The sequence below is a fragment of the Heterodontus francisci genome, unplaced genomic scaffold (assembly GCF_036365525.1).
Source record: "Heterodontus francisci isolate sHetFra1 unplaced genomic scaffold, sHetFra1.hap1 HAP1_SCAFFOLD_409, whole genome shotgun sequence".
In the NCBI taxonomy this organism is placed as follows: domain Eukaryota; kingdom Metazoa; phylum Chordata; class Chondrichthyes; order Heterodontiformes; family Heterodontidae; genus Heterodontus; species Heterodontus francisci.
In genome coordinates this window covers 382,038-398,262 of record NW_027142311.1, presented here as the reverse complement: position 1 = coordinate 398,262, position 16,225 = coordinate 382,038, and the positions used below count along the sequence as shown (strand labels likewise).

At 42.7% G+C, this 16,225-nt stretch overlaps 1 protein-coding gene across 1 annotated transcript; it reads right to left on the bottom strand.

Moving 5' to 3' along the window:
• Positions 1 to 454: 454 nt before the first annotated feature.
• Positions 455 to 2,539, bottom strand: LOC137367003 (probable G-protein coupled receptor 139). The gene is made up of 2 exons (XM_068028500.1): positions 2,470 to 2,539; positions 455 to 1,353 (listed from the first exon to the last, which is right to left on the bottom strand). Exons 1-2 carry the CDS (start codon positions 2,537 to 2,539, stop codon positions 455 to 457), a joined length of 969 nt encoding a protein of 322 aa, XP_067884601.1.
• Positions 2,540 to 16,225: the final 13,686 nt, after the last annotated feature.

The window sequence follows — 16,225 nt, the reverse complement described above, 5'->3', positions numbered from 1 at the left end:
GTCGATGTGGTCTAAGTGTCTGTTATTATTAATGGTTCACACTTAACAGATACAATCTGCATGATCACTAAGGCCTTCAGAATTATCTGATGTGGGCCAGTGTGCATTATATTTGAACATTTTACATTTACAAGATGGTGTTCAATGGGCATTATTGTTACATGCTTTGCAGTGACCAGATGTTTTCCCAGTTTTTCACCCTCTGTTCCGAGTTATCAATATTGGCTCTGTTGTAATTCAGATACTAATGTTTATTCGTTCTATTGGATATGCACTGCAGGCAGCATACCCAATGCAAATGCATTCTGCTGGCTAGGTGGTTTATTGGCCAGTTCCCTCTCTCAAGAGAGTCAGCCTGTTTCCTGCCATCACCTGACAGCCTGGTGTTATGGGACAGAAGAAGGGTATGGATTGCAATCTACACAGCTTGATGCATCTTTCTGCCAATTGCTTGCTATTTATATAGTCTCCCATTCAGTGTAATCAAGTATTTCATTCCATTCTTCAGCTCTTCTCTGAATTTTCTCTGCGTCAACCCATAGATACACGTGTTAGTGCAAGAACTGAGAAGCTGAAGCATGTATCCCGTTTGCTGGTTGATGTATATTGGGTTACTGTAGTATCTGTCTGTATAATTGTAGTTTTTCACCCGCCACCTTAGGGAATGCACAACATATGTCATCCAGAGAAGAATAAAATTACCAGATATAGTAAAGAGCAAGATCATTGACCTCTTCCGGTTCTCACTCTCTGGATCATTTTGGTTATTGATGCTGCTGAGGAGCGCCCTGCGGACTATATTGGACTTTATAATATGTTTGACAGTGAGAGCATTTAACAGAAGGATCAAAAGGATCGGCACTAAAGGTGTTAAAATACTGTCAAACCACTCGTACGCCGCCCATAAGGGCGAAGTGCAATAGGCAGAGGTTTCAATGCAGAAGTATGCAATGTTGTTAATTAGAAGTTGGGGTTCATACATGAAATAAAAGGGGATGCTTCTCAGGCAGCCGAGCACACACACAGTCGCTAAAACCTTGTTCGCCGTTCTCTGGGTACAATGCCTTTGTTTGAGATTCGGACAACAAATGGCTACAAAGCGATCAAAGGTGAAAGCAACCGTGAACCAGACGGAGCAGTCCAGTGCTGCAATTTTCGTGACAAGTTTCATGGCACATATGGGAGTGATGAACAAGACATTTATTGGGAAGTAAATATTGTTAATCCGCTTCAATATGACTTCAATGATCACGACCATTAGATCCGCCACTGCCATGGCCACCAAGTAATGAGTGACACATTTGGAGAGACCGCACTTTCCACGGGACAGGATCACAATCGCTAGCAAGTTCACTGCAAGAGAGAGGAAAGATAATTATCATTAGACCATCCCAAGGTGAGTCGCAGTCCCCGACCCTTGGCACTAATTCCTGGTTTGATGTTGCCTTTGTTAATTGTAACTAGTTCTGTACACAAAACTGCTCTGGAGTTACACTGAGGCAAACTAAAATGAAGAAGTTACCGTAAGTGAACTGAATTGTATGAAAACTGAGTTAAATAAAAGATTGAGGGAATATGTAAGACTGTGGAAAATACTGATAAAGCAACAACAAAGTGAGTTGCTTCGGAAAGAGATTACATGAAGGAGGAACAGAGCAAGACAAGTTTAATATGAGAATCCAGATGGAGAGTACTGCTGTCACTGGGTCTCATTCTTACCCTTCCAATTGCCGCCAAATAATTACCTGCAAAGTCTACTCATTCTGCTCCAGCACCGTTACCTCTGGTGTCCCTCAATTATCTATCCTTTACCCGCTCACAAATCTCATTGACATGCTGCATCATTTTCCAAATTTCCTTGACAACACCAAGCTTTACATCACTAGCACATCTGTCAACTCCTGCACCGCCTTAAATTATCACACTGCTTGTCTGATATCCATGATGAACAGCATTTCCTCCAATTAAATATTAGTAAGAGTGAAACAATTGCCTTCTCCCCCATCACATCTCCGTTCCCTAGCCATCAGTTCCAAACCACTCCCTGACAATTGTCTGACATTGAACAAGACTGTTCACAACGTCAATGTTATAACTGATGAGGAGTAACCACATATCTGCACCATCACTATTTAAACTTCTCTCCATTGCCCAACTCGGCTGTTGCTGCTGAATCTTTCCTCAGTCTTTCCCTCAACTCATCTGCTGCTGCTGAAACCCTCATCCATTCCATCGTTACCGCCAGACTTGACTATTCCAATACACGCCTGACTGGCCTCCCACATTCATTCTTCTGTCAACTTGAAGTCATTCAAAACTCTGCTGCTGATGGCTTTACTCGCACTAAGTCCCGCTTCCCTATCACCCTTGTGCTCACTGACCTATCATGGTTGCCTGCCAAACAACGCCTCTATTGTAAAATTCTCAGCCTTGTTTTAAATTCCCTCGATTGCCTCGCCCCTCCTTAACTCTTTAGCTTCCACCAGCTCGAAAATCTTTCCAGATCTCTGGTCTCCTCCAATCCTGGCCGCTTGTTCATCGTTGATAATAATTGCTCCACAATTCGCGACCGTGCATTCACTGCCTGGGTTCTGATATCTGAAATTCCCTTCGAAATCTATTCACCTCTCTAACTCGCTTTGCTCCTTTATGATATTTCTTAAAGAATGCCATTATTTCCTTCCGTGGCTCGGAGTCACATTTGTTTTCTTTCTAATGCTCCTGTGAAGGTCCGAGGAAAGTTTTATTCCTTCAAAGGCGCTATAGTAACAAAACGTGCTGCTGCTGCCTGGACATTGATGTGGACCAAAGATAAACAAGATGTAAAATGGAATGTGGAGCGAAGGTAAGAGACTGCAATACGATTAATAATGAATTCAAAGGGGGGAACAAAACGGAAAACGAAGCAACGAAATCACACTTACCAGCCCGACTCTCCTATCCTCTTTACTCTTTAATTTATCCACCTTACCAATCTAATCTTTCACGGTCAACCAATACTGATAACCACCCTGTACTTTCAGGCAACTCTGAAATGGAGAGAAAGACAGTGGAGGGAGAATCAGGACAAAATATATCCCTCGGAGATCTAGGGAATTTATGGTGTGTCTGGTGGGTTGCAGAGAGATTAATCTTGAATGGAGCTAGAGAATCAAATAACGGGAAAACCAGCCAAAGGGAAAGGTTCAATCAAGTGACAGTTTTACAAAATCCCAGTTCATATACATGTCTTTATCCATTTCTTCCACCAGCTAAATGCATTTCCCATAATCCGTTTTGTTGCTTCTCTCTCTCTCTCTATCTGTCTCTCTCTGTCTCTCTCTCTCTATTCCAGCTTCAATTGATGCTGCCCTTTTTCCGCCAGGTCTGTTGGAAGTTGAGATTTCAAATACAACGACGGGGATTATCCCTACCATTTATTTCCCAAGCACTGGGGAAATCTTGAATTGGCGTGTATTAAACCTACATTGTCCATAACCTATGAATTCCATAGATGTGATTTTCGGCATGCTTCATTTAGATTTCAATTTTCATGTGCAGTATTTACATTTAACAAAAACCTATCTGTTTCAGTATGACCAAATAATCACATGCAAAGCCTTGCCCTGTGGTATTTCTCCTACATTTAGCGATCAATGGAGACGCCATTTGTTCTGCATCCAAACATAGTTTTAAAAGACTATTAGTTATCCTAGATAACTGTCACATTTCTCTGCCATCTCATCAAGTTTAAATAGTCAAGTTACTGGTTGGAAGCCAAACAATAACTGTGCATAGAACGCTACTTAATAACTAATTGATTTCCTACAGAGGTGACTTTTGAACAGCACCCTCACCAGCAGAGAGCCTACGAGGCAATCACTGGCCCTGATAACTTCTCTCAGATCTCAGGCAGAGTGAAAGTTACTGGTAAAAGGTTAACGGCCTGAAATTTTACCTCTGTTTCCCTAGCTGCATAAGCTGCCAGACGTGGTGAGTATTGCCATTCTTTCTGGCTTTATTTCATCATTGATGTTGAGCATGTAGTCTAATTCAACAATAGAAAATACATTTTTTCAATTAATGAATGATCAGGACCCTTTTCAATACCAGCAGTACAGAGCTACCTTTCTCTGGAACCCTGATTCTTGTGAAGTGCTCAGAGACAACGGTCTGGACTAAACTGGTTAATCTTCAGGTGAAAATGCTTTGCTTCTCTTTCGGTATTAACTTGATATTTCTGGCAATACAAAAATATAAAAGTTGAAACGTCAATGGAAACAAAGGTGCAATTTCTCACGGGATGGCTGATGGCAGCTGTTGCCAGCGTCTATGGGAAATATGGATTTTAGAATTAGAATTAGAACATTACAGCGCAGTACATGCCCTTCGGCCCTCGATGTTGCACCGACCTGTGAATCCATCTGACCAACACTATTCCATTTTCATCCATATGTCTATCCAATGACCATTTAAATGCCCTTAAAGATGGCGAATCTACTACTGCTGCAGGCAGGGCGTTCCACGCCCTTACTACTCTCTGAGTAAAGAAACTACCTCTCACATCTGTCCTATATCTATCACCCCTCAACTTGAAGCTATGTCCCCTCGTGTTTGCCATCACCATCCAAGGAAAAAGACGCTCACTATCCACCCTATCTAACCCTCTGATTATCTTATATGTCTCTATTAACTCACCTCTCCTCCTCCTTCTCTCCAACGAAAACAACCTCAAGTCCCTCAGCCTTTCCTCGTAAGACCTCCCCTCCATACCAGGCAACATCCTAGTCAATCTCCTCTGCACCCTTTCCGTAGCTTCCACATCCTTCCTATAATGCGGTGACCAGAACTGCACGCAATACTCCAGGTGCGGTCTCACCAGAGTTTTGTACAGCTGCAGCATGACCTCGTGGCTCCGAAACTCGACCCCCCTACTAATAAAAGCTAACACACCATATGCCTTCTTAACACCCCTCTTAACCTGGTTAGCAACCTTCAGGGATTTATGCACCTGGACACCAAGATCTCTCTGTTCATCTACACTACCAAGAATCTTCCCATTAGCCCAGTACTCTGCATTCCTGTTACTCCTTCCAAAGTGAATCACCTCACACTTTTCCGCAATAAACTCCATTTGCCATCTCTCAGCCCAGCTCTGCAGCCTATCTATGTCCCTCTGTACCCTACAACATCCTTCGGCACTGTCCACAACTCCACCGACCTTCGTGTCATCTGCAAATATACTAACCCACCCTTCTACACCCTCTTCCAGGTCATTTATAAAAATGACAAACAGCAGTGGCCCCAAAACAGATCCTTGCGGTACACCACTAGTAACTAAACTCCAGGATGAACATTTGCCATCAACCACCACCCTCTGTCTTCTTTCAGCTAGCCAATTTCTGATCCAAAGCTCGAAATCACCTTCAACCCCATACTTCCGTATTTTCTGCAATAGCCTACCGTGGGGAACCTTATCAAACGCCTCACTGAAATCCATATACACCACATCCACTGCTTTACCCTCATCCACCTGTTTGGTCACCTTCTCGAAAAACTCAATAAGGTTTGTGAGGCACGACCTACCCGTCACAAAACCGTGCTGACTATCTCTAATGAACCTATTCTTTTCAAGATGATTATAAATCCTGTCTCTTATAACCTTTTCCAACATTTTACCCACAACCGAAGTAAGGCTCACAGGTCTATAATTACCAGGGCTGTCTCTACTCCCCTTCTTGAACAAGGGGACAACATTTGCTATCCTCCAGTCTTCCGGCACTATTCCTGTCGACAATGACGACATAAAGATCAAGGACAAAGGCTCTGCAATCTCCTCCCTTGCTTTCCAGAGAATCCTAGGGTAAATCCCATCTGGCCCAGGGGACCTATCTATTTTCACACTTTCTAAAATTGCTAACACCTCCTCCTTGTGAACCTCAATCCCATGAAGCCTCGTAGCTTGAATCTCAGTATTCTCAACAACATTTTCTTTCTCTACTGTAAATACTGACGCAAAATATTCATTTAACACTTCCCCTATCTCCTCTGATTCCACACACAACTTCCCACTACTATCCTTGATTGGCCCTAATCTAACTCTAGTCATTCTTTTATTCCTGATATACCTATAGAAAGCCTTAGGGTTTTCCCTGATCCGATCCACCAATGACTTCTCGTGTCCTCTCCTTGCTCTTCTTAGCTCTCCCTTTAGATCCTTCCTGGCTAGCTTGTAGCTCTCAAGCGCCCTAACTGAGCCTTCACGTCTCATCCTAACATAAGCCTTCTTCTTCCTCTTGACAAGCGCTTCAACTTCTTTAGTAAACCACGGCTCCCTCGCACGACAACTTCCTCCCTGCCTCACAGGTACATACTTATCAAGGACACACACCAGCTGCTCCTTGAATAAGCTCCACATTTCGATTGTTCCCATCCCCTGCAGTTTCCTTCCCCATCCTACGCATCCTAAATCTTGCCTAATCGCATCATAATTTCCTTTCACCAGTTATAATTCTTGCCCTGTGGTATATACCTGTCCCTGCCCATCGCTAAGGTAAACCTAACCGAATTGTGATCACTATCACCAAAGTGCTCACCTACATCTAAATCTAACACCTGGCCGGGTTCATTTCCCAGTACCAAATCCAATGTGGCATCGCCCCTGGTTGGCCTGTCTACATACTGTGTCAGAAAACCCTCCTGCACACACTGGACAAAATTCATGTATTTCTCCCGGATACAGTACTGGGGCATCAGTCACCATTACTTCAGCGGTTGAAGTTTCAAAAAAGTTGATAATTTTAATTAAGAAATCGTATTAAGCAGACAACTAACAACACTAAAAATATTGATACAATGGAATAGGCGATTATATCACAGACGTCAAAACATGTCACATAGTTTGCATATTCTCTGAACTCTTTGTTTTCTTTCCATATGTCTTTCTGAAACACTCTCCATCTCTTTCCTATGTCCAAATTAATTAATACTGATATGTTACAATAGAGGACAAGGAACAAGAACAGAAACAGTTGCAGTGCTTTATACTTTGACCAGTTTTGTTGCCTTACCCATTATACCAACGGCTGCAAGAACAGGGTAGTAGATGCGTTCAAATTCAAAGATGAATGGAAAGTCCATGTTCCATGTCATGGAACGATGTCTGTGAGACTCTGAATGAAAATTGTCAGTTCAGTCAAATGAGACTCTACTTATACCAGTGAGCGACAGCCACTGGGACACTTAGCTGAAGTGCACCACATTAGTTACATTCAGTTAAACAAACAAAATTAATCATCTATTCTCCCCAATGCTCCTTGATGCAACTCAACCTATTTTCAGGGCAATTTCAAAACACTTTAAAATTGCTTTGGAATATCTTCAAAAACAAGAGGTCCCCTGCACGCTGCGATGGAGATGCATAAACATTCTCATTGAACAAACATCCGGACATTGGTTACATGCACTTTGATCGTCATTTTCAAAAATCTCTACTCAGAACTGTGTACTGTGTGAATGGCCCTCAAGTATTTGTAATTGGGAGCTGAAATTATTGAATGCAATTGATGATTTGAGCTTCCAGGAAAAGAGAGCAGGGAAGTATTTAAGAGGAAAATAGATAATCACATTTCTATGAAAGTACTTCAGTTAAAATGGTGTTTGCGGATGACACAAAGGTCGGTGGAGTTGCGGATAATGTTGAGGATTGTCAGAGGATACAGCAGGATATAGATCGGTTGGAGACTTGGGTGGAGAAATGGCTGATGGAGTTTAATCCAGACAAATGTGAGGTAATGCATTTTGGAAGGTCTAATGCAGGTGGGAGGTATAAAGTAATTGGCAGAACCCTTAGGAGTAGTGACAGGCAGAGAGAGCTGGACGTACAGGTCCGCAGGTCACTGTAAGTGGCAACGCATGTGGATAAGGTAGTCAAGAAGGCATATGGCAGGCTTGCCTTCATCGGTCGGGATATAGAGTATAAAACGTGGCAAGTCATGTTGCAGCTGTACAGAACCATAGTTAGGCCACACTTAGAATTTTGCATGCAATTCTGGTCGCCACACTACCAGTAGGACGTGGAGGCTTTGGAGAGGGTACAGAGGAGGTTAACCAGGATAATAAAAGCAAAATACTGCGCATGCTGGAATTCTGTAATAAAAACAAGAAATGCTGGAACCACTCAGCAGGTCTGGCAGCATCTGTGAAAAGAGAAGCAGAGTTAACGTTTCGGGTCAGTAAGCCTTCATCGGAACCCATGATGAAGGGTCACTGACCCGAAACGTTAACTCTGCATCTCTTTTCACAGATGCTTCCAGACCTGCTGAGTGGTTCCAGGTTTACCAGGATGTTACCTGTTCTGGAGGGCATTAGCTATGAGGAGAGGTTGGAAAAACTCGGATTGTTTTCACTGGAACGACGGAGTTGGAGGGCGACATGATGGAGGTGTACAAAGTTATGAGCGGTATGGACAGAGTGGATAGTCAGAAGCTTTTTCCCAGGGTGGAAGAGTCAGGTACTAGGGAACATAGGTTTAAGGTGCAAGGGGCAAAGTTTAGAGGGGATATGCGAGGCAAGTTTTTTACACAGAGGGTGGTGAGTGCCTGGAACTTGCTGCCAGCGAAGGTGGTGGAAGCAGATACGATAGCAACGTTTATGAGACGTCTTGACAAATACATGAATAGGAAGGGAACAGAGGGATATGGGCCCCAGAAGTGCAGAAGGTGTTAGTTTAGGCAGGCATCAAGATCGGCGCAGGCTTGGAGGGCCGAATGGCCTTTTCCTGTGCTGTACTGTTGCTTGTTGTGAATGAGTGAAGAGATTTCCACAGATGAACTTTTTTTTAAAGAATGCTCATTTGAATGTTTTGATTTTCTGTGTAAAATTTAACCTTTACTGGATGTCACATGCCTTAAGCTAAATAAACAACAAGAAACTTGATGACTAAAGGAGTTGTACACAGAGAAATGACATGTGAAGATTTATGGTGGTCAGGAAGTATTGACTTTCTGTTGGGCTGTGGATGTTTTTCTAAGTCAGTTGCAGATCAGCCTGCCGAGAGAGAGGATGCCATCTGATCTGTACTGCAGTTCACTGAGAAACCCTGAGAATCCAGTGGGATAACAGAAACTCCTGATGTTGTATTTCCTCTGGAAGGCATTACAAATTAATCTTCCACATCGCCTGAAGGTAAAGGCTGCGAAAGATCACACTGACAGCCGTGGGACACTAGAAAATCGGACAACTGCTATCATTTCACATCCTCTCCTATTCCTTCGACAATTAACAAGTATTTGGCCAAAGTACTTTTGTTGCCTTTATTGGAAAGAGAGCTCTGCAGAGAGAATGTCTTTATTTTTTTCTTTAACGGGTGTGTGTGTGTTGTGATATTATTAGAAAGGAATTTTCATATTTCAATCAGTGTGTTAATGCGCTTCATCTTGACTGACTAAGTCGTGTTTTATAACAAATTAATAATTTTGTTGTTTATTTAAGAAATCTGGTTGGTGGATTTTATTCTTAAATAAAAGAAGATTATCTAATTGGTTGTATCGGTAACTGGATAAACATTGAAATACATTTTGTGACCCGTGGAGGAGTGGAACTAGAGAAAGACAATGAACTCGTCCAGCCTCAGTCGTAAGAACATGGTGGAGAAAACAATGGAAGAATATGTTGGTGACGTGAGACAAAGAGAGATGTGATGAGGCTCACGTATGGCGTGCTCATTCGCGTGGACTAAATGGGCTGAACGACCTGTTTCCGTGCTGTAAATTGTAAGTAACCTCGCGTCAACGTTTGCACAGCTTATGACCAGTCCATGTTCCCTTTTTTCAAAAGGGTTTATCTGTCGAAAATCATAATCACAGAAGATGGGATGAAGGATATTTAAGAGTTGTCAAATTGCGAAAAAAATTTCTGACCTGTGAATCGGGAGAAACATACCGAGTAAAGTTCTTAGTTAAACCTGAAGTATTAGCGATTTCACAGACTCTCTGAACATCAACTTTTATTCAAAGGTTCTATGGCAGGAATCTAGACCAATGAGACAGAAGATATCGCAGGAGTACCACGCATTGTCTTTAGGTAATTTAGTACCTTCGACCTAAATGCCGAATTAAACAATTTGGTTTAGAACTACCGGTCTCATTTGTTAGGAAATGTTGCCGGTAATGGTTCTGTTCTTGCCATGTGTACTTTCGCTGGGCTCATCATTTGCTTATTCACATGTCCCACTACGATGCATTTTGCTTGCATCATCATCCCTTCTATCTTTTAATAACTCCTGCCCGCCATGCAATCACATATTTTCCCGTTCTGGAATAGAGTGCATTGCTTCTATTTCCCACTTTTCGTCTTTGCTTTTCACCCTCCGCTGTCCCCCTCCCCTGTCAAATTCCTCATTTTATTCCTCCCCTCTCTAGTACTCTGCCCTCCCAAATATCCTTTCCAATCCTTAATCAATCCCTGATCTTCCTATTCCCCTGCTGCCATTCCAGGCTTGCCCCTCTCTTCGATACGCCGAAAGGTCCCTCTGTGATTCTCTTGACATCCCCAGCCGCCCTTCCACTCATTTACCTTCTTTCCTCCTGGGATAATCTTATCGATATCATTCCCATCCCACTAAACCCTCTAAAAGCTACCAATGTGGAATCAGTCAGTGGGTCGGCTGTCATTGTCCATCTCTGTTCATCCCTCCAAAATGTCCTCGCAATTGTTAACAAGATTCTATTCATCTACACGTTGATTTTGCATCATTGCATCGACATCAAGGCCTTGACTAAAATCTTGGCACATGTGTAATGATTCATTTCCCCTTAACATGGACTGGCTATACCTACTTGCTATCTGTCCCACCGAGAATGCCATAGTGGAAGTGTGGCCCCTGATCACCAAATCTCACTTTGGTTTGTCCATCTGCTCCTAGAATCGTCTCCTTCCTTGAGCATCTCGCCTTGTTTCTCCCTCTTCATTTCTCTCTAACTCAGTCTTGAATAAATTCAATGACACAGCCCGCATTGCTTTCTGGGAGGAAATTTCCACAGACTAACGAAACTTTGAGAACAAATTCTCCTCGAATCCGTTTTAAAAGGGAGGCCTCTTATTCTTAAACGTTATCCCTTAGCACTAGTCTCCCCCACACGAGGCAACATCCTCCCGGTATCCACACTATCAAGCCTCCTCAGGATCTTAATTATTTCAATCTGATCACCTCTTACTCTTTGAAACTCTAATGGTTCTAGGCCCAAACTGTTCAACCTTTATTCAAAAGATAAGCCCATCATCCCCGGAATTATTCGAGTGAGCTTTCTCTGAACTGCTTCTCATGCAATTAAATCAATTTTTTTCAAATAAAGAGATTGCAACTGTGCACATTACTCTGGATGTGGTCTCACCAAGATTTTGAATAGCTGCAGTAAAACTTACCTACTTTTATATTCGTTTCCCCTTGCAATAAACGCCAACCTTCCATTTGCTTCCTGAACCACTTGCTGCACCTGCATACTAACCTTTGGTCATTCATGCACCAAGACACCCAGATCTCTCTGTACTCCCGAGTTCTGAAATCTCCCTCCATTTAAATAGTGCATGGGTTTTCAATTATTCCTGCCAAAGGACAACTTCACATTATACTCCATCTGTCAAACTTTTGCCCACTCTCTCTAACTATCTATGCTTCTCTTTGCAACGTACTTTCGTTCCTATCTTGACACCATCAGCAAATGTAGCGACCATACATTCGACCCCCTAATCCAAGTCATTGATATAAATTGCAAATAGTTGAGGGCACAGCACGATCACTGTAGGCAGTCCAATAGTAACAGCTTGTCAACCCGGATGAAAATTAATGTAAAAGCAAAATACTGCGGATGCTGGAAATCTGAAACAAAAACAAGAAATGCTGGAATCACTCAGCTGGTCTGGCAGCATCTATGGAAAGAGAAGCAGAGTTAACGTTTCGGGTCAGTGACCCTTCTTCGGATCGCTTCTCTCTGATTCCTGTTAGCTAACTAGTCCTTTATCAATGCTAATGTCTTATTCCCTACACCATGTGCTCCTATATTGTGTGGTAAGGTTTGATAAGACTCCTTATCAAATGCATTTTGGAAATCCAAGCACATTATACCTACAGGTTTCCCTTGACCCATCTTGCTTGTTCCTTCCTCGAAGAATTCCAACGAAGTAGGTAAGAACGATTTCCCTTTCACAAAATCTTGTCGACCATGTCTGATCTGATAACGATATTCTACATATCTGCTGTAACCTGCTTAATAACGGATCCTAGTAATTTCTCTATGACAGATGTTAGTCTAACTGACCTCTCGTTTCCTGCTTTCTGTCTCCATCCTTTATTGAATGAAAGAGCTGCATTTGCTATCTTTCAGTTCCCTGGGGCCCTTCCACTACCTCATGAATTTTGGAAGATTATAAACGAGGCCTTGACTATCTCTGCAGCGAATTCTTTTCAGGCAACTGGAGGCGGACCATCTGGTCCCGGGGACTTGCCAACCTTTCGGCCTAATAGATTTCCCAGAAGCTTTTCTCTGGTGGTGGTGATTGTTCCATGTTCTTCACTCCCTTCGTTCGCTTGTCTTTGAAGAATATTTGGTGTGTTTTCTAAGTCTTCTCCACTGAAAGAAGACAAAAAAAACCTGTTCAACGCAACCACCTTTTCTTTGTTTCCATTCAATTCCCCAGACTCACCATCTGCATGAGTCAACAATAGCTGGCGTTGCTCTTTTTACCATTTAAGTACTTGTAGAAACTCGTTCCATCTGTTTTTACATTACCAGCCATTTTTTTCTCACAATGTACTTTCTCTCTGTTTATTTTGTTGTTCTTTGATGATTCTTAAAATCTGTCCAATCTGATGAGCTACCACTAATCTTTTCAGATCTGTACAGTGTTTGTTTCAATTTGGTATATCCTTAGCTTATTTATTTAGCCAAAGGGAATGCAACCTTCCCAACTAATCTTTCTTTCACACCGGGATTAATCTTTGTCTTCTGATCTTATCAGCTGCCTCTGCCATTCTCCTATCACAAAGTGCCAGGACTCCATATCAAGTCCACCCTCAAAGAGTTTGCTTTCATCTCGAATACATTGGCCTTGGGAGGTTTCGCAAAGGTTATATGCATGACAGTTGCTATCATTATTTCCAACCTCACCACACCACCACCTCCCACCCCCCACCCCCCCCGCCCCCCACCCACCCCCACACTTCTCCTGGCTCTGTATTTTCTTAGAAACCTTTACTGCTCTAAATTATGTCAGTGCTAATTAAATGCCAACGGCCTGAAATATAAACTTTATTTCTCTCTCCACAGATGCTGCCTGACCTTCAGAATATTGCCATCATTTTCTGCTTTATTTTACATCACCGTGAGGGCCTCAGATGATTAGCTGACTGTGTAGATTGTACCTCCACAAAAGGAACGGTCAGCAGCCAAATAATGTAATTCTGTGCACCGCGTTTTCATCCTTTAAGACACCCCTTATAACCTACTTCTTTTTCCAAGATTTTTTCTCCTGCCCTAATATCTCCCGATATGTGTTGCTCTCATACGTTGTTTCATAATCGCCCTGTGAAGCGACTTGGGCCGTGTTATTACTTTAAATAACTTTATAAATGCACATTTTATTTGGAGTGGAGGGTGAGTGTCTCGCATCTTTTCCTCAAAATGCAAAACCACACGTCAGTGGGTGATGTTTGATTCAAAAAATGGAATGTTAGAGCAAAGAAAATGGCCATTTGGCCATTATAACTGTATAAGCCCTTTGCAAGAGATGTCCAATTACTCTGACTCTCTTTCCCTTTCACGATAGCCCTGTGAATGTCATGTGTGCATCCATGTCCTTTTTCTAAGTTACCATTGAACCTGCTTCGACCTCCCTTCCACACGGGGCATTCCAACTGTTAATAGTTCACATAAAATATTCTGCTCGTGTATGTGCAATCTCCCTTCTCATTTGCAAGTATTATAAATCTGTGTCCTCTGGTTTCAGATCTCTGGTCATTGGAAATAGTATCTTCCTATTTATACAGTCACAAGAACATAAGAACATTAGGAAAAGGGGCAGCAGCAGACCATATGACCCATGGAGGCTGCTGCAGCATTAAAATGATCATGGATGATCCTCGATTCACCTTCATCTTCCCCCAGCTCCGGTCTCCATTGCCTCCCTGAGAGACCAAAAAATTGTCTATCCCAGCCTTAAATATATTCAACGATGGAGAAGCCACTTCCTTCTGGGGTAGAGCATTCCAAAAATGCACAAATGTTTGAGTGACGAAATTCCTCCTCATCTCAGTCCTGAATGATAGGCCACTTTTCCTGAGACAGAGCCCTCGTGATGTAGATTCTACAGCAAGAGAAAGCAAGTTCTCTGTCTGCTCTCTCAAGTACATTCAAAATCAAAAGTACCCATATTCTGAACAGTTCTACTACTTATTCCCTTAACCTTCTCAGCTCTAAGGAGCACAGAATGAGTTTTCTGGTCTTCCTACGTAAATGAAGTACTTATACCTAGCAGCATGCTAGTGCAATCCTCTGCACGGTTTTCCAAGCCATGAATTCCTTTCTATAGTATGGTCCCACGAAAATGACACAACAGTCCAGCTGATGCTGAAGCAGTTACTTCTCAATATTTACATTTCTACAGTCTGCCTCTATTTTGAAGCGAGCCAAACATCGGATTACGGTTTAATAACATGACTACAGCACAGAAGGAGGCCATTCGACCCATAGGGTTTATGTTGTTTTGTCTCCCTTCAAGAGCAACTCAACTAGTCCCACTGCTCTGCCCTTTCTCGGTAGTTCTGTATTTTTTCCTCTTCAGGTGCTTCTCCAATTCCCTTTTCATTGAATCTGCCTCCACCACCCACTCAGGCATCGCATTCCTGATTCTAGCTACTCACTACATTCCAAAAAAAGCTTTTGTTTATGTCGCCATTCGTTCATTTTCTCTTGACCTCATATCGGTATCCTCTGGTTCTCGACTCTTCCATCCATGGGAACAGTTTATCTCTATCTACACCGTCCAGAACTCTTCATGTTTTGCAACACCTCTATCAAATTTCTTCTCAACTTTCTCTACTCTAAGGTGAACGATCACAGTTTCTCCATTCTATCCAAGTGATTGAAATAAAGGTGTGCGAAGGAAAACCGACCCCAGTCCGTCTGCTGGAGAGGGAAGCCCGACATGACCCGACCCGAACCCGACACGTGTCGTCGTATCCCGTCGGGGTCGGGTCGGGTAGCAGGCCTTTACATCAGTGCATGGGTAAAGGCCTGCTACCCGACCGGATCCCGACTGGTCCCGTTGACATGTGCCGGGATCATGACTTGTGGGGCCCAACTTCCGGGTCGGGCATTCAGGCTCGGTCATATTTCCTTTGCCCACCTTTCGACTGAAGTCCCCCATCCCTGCAACGATTCCAGTAATTTTTTTTTACATCCTCTATAAATTCTTCACAACATTCTGGAAGTGTGCTGCCCAGACACAATACTCCTGTTGAAGCCCAGACCGTGTCTTACAAAGGTTCACCAAAGCTTCCTTGATTCTGTACACTATGACTCTATTCGTAAGGACTAGGATATTTTATACATCTGTAATTACTTTCTTAACCTGCAGTACCACCTTCAACAATTTGTGCACATATACAACAGATCCCTCTGCTCCTGAACCCCCTGTTGAATACCCCTTTGACTTTATATTGCCTGTCATCGTTCTTCGTAAGAATATGTGTTAAATAACACTTCTCTGCATTAAATTGCTTCTTCTACCTTTCTGCCCAGTCTCGCAACCTATTTCTATCCTCCAAAAGTAAATCAATATCGTCCTCACAGTTCACAATATTTCTGAGTGTTTGGGCAAGTGCAAATGTTAAAATTGTGCCCTGCACACCCATGTATGGGTCATTATTATTTTTGACTACAGTCAGTGGTTATCGTAGCGACCTATGGGGATCGCAACTGTATACCATCTTCCAGTCCGAAACACAACAGTTCACCTTGACACTTTGTTTCCTGTCACTCAGCTAACACGGGATCCATGCTTCCACTGTATATTTTATCGTCTGGAATGCAACGTCACTGGCGAACTTATTATGTGGCTCTTTATAAAACGTCTTTTGGAGGTCCAGGTACATAACATCAACCACATTATTCTGATCAACCCGCGCCATCAGCTCATCAAAAAAAAAAACAATCATGTTAGCGAAACACGATTTGCCTTTTAAAAATCC

Coding starts and splice junctions, on each gene's coding strand:
- LOC137367003 (XM_068028500.1), bottom strand. CDS start 2,539: ATGAACAAGCGGCCAGGATTGGAGGAGACCAGAGATCTGGAAAGATTT. Junction 1,354..2,469: donor GAGCTGGTGGAAGCTAAAGA/GTTAAGGAGGGG, acceptor TCTCTCTTGCAG/TGAACTTGCTAGCGATTGTG.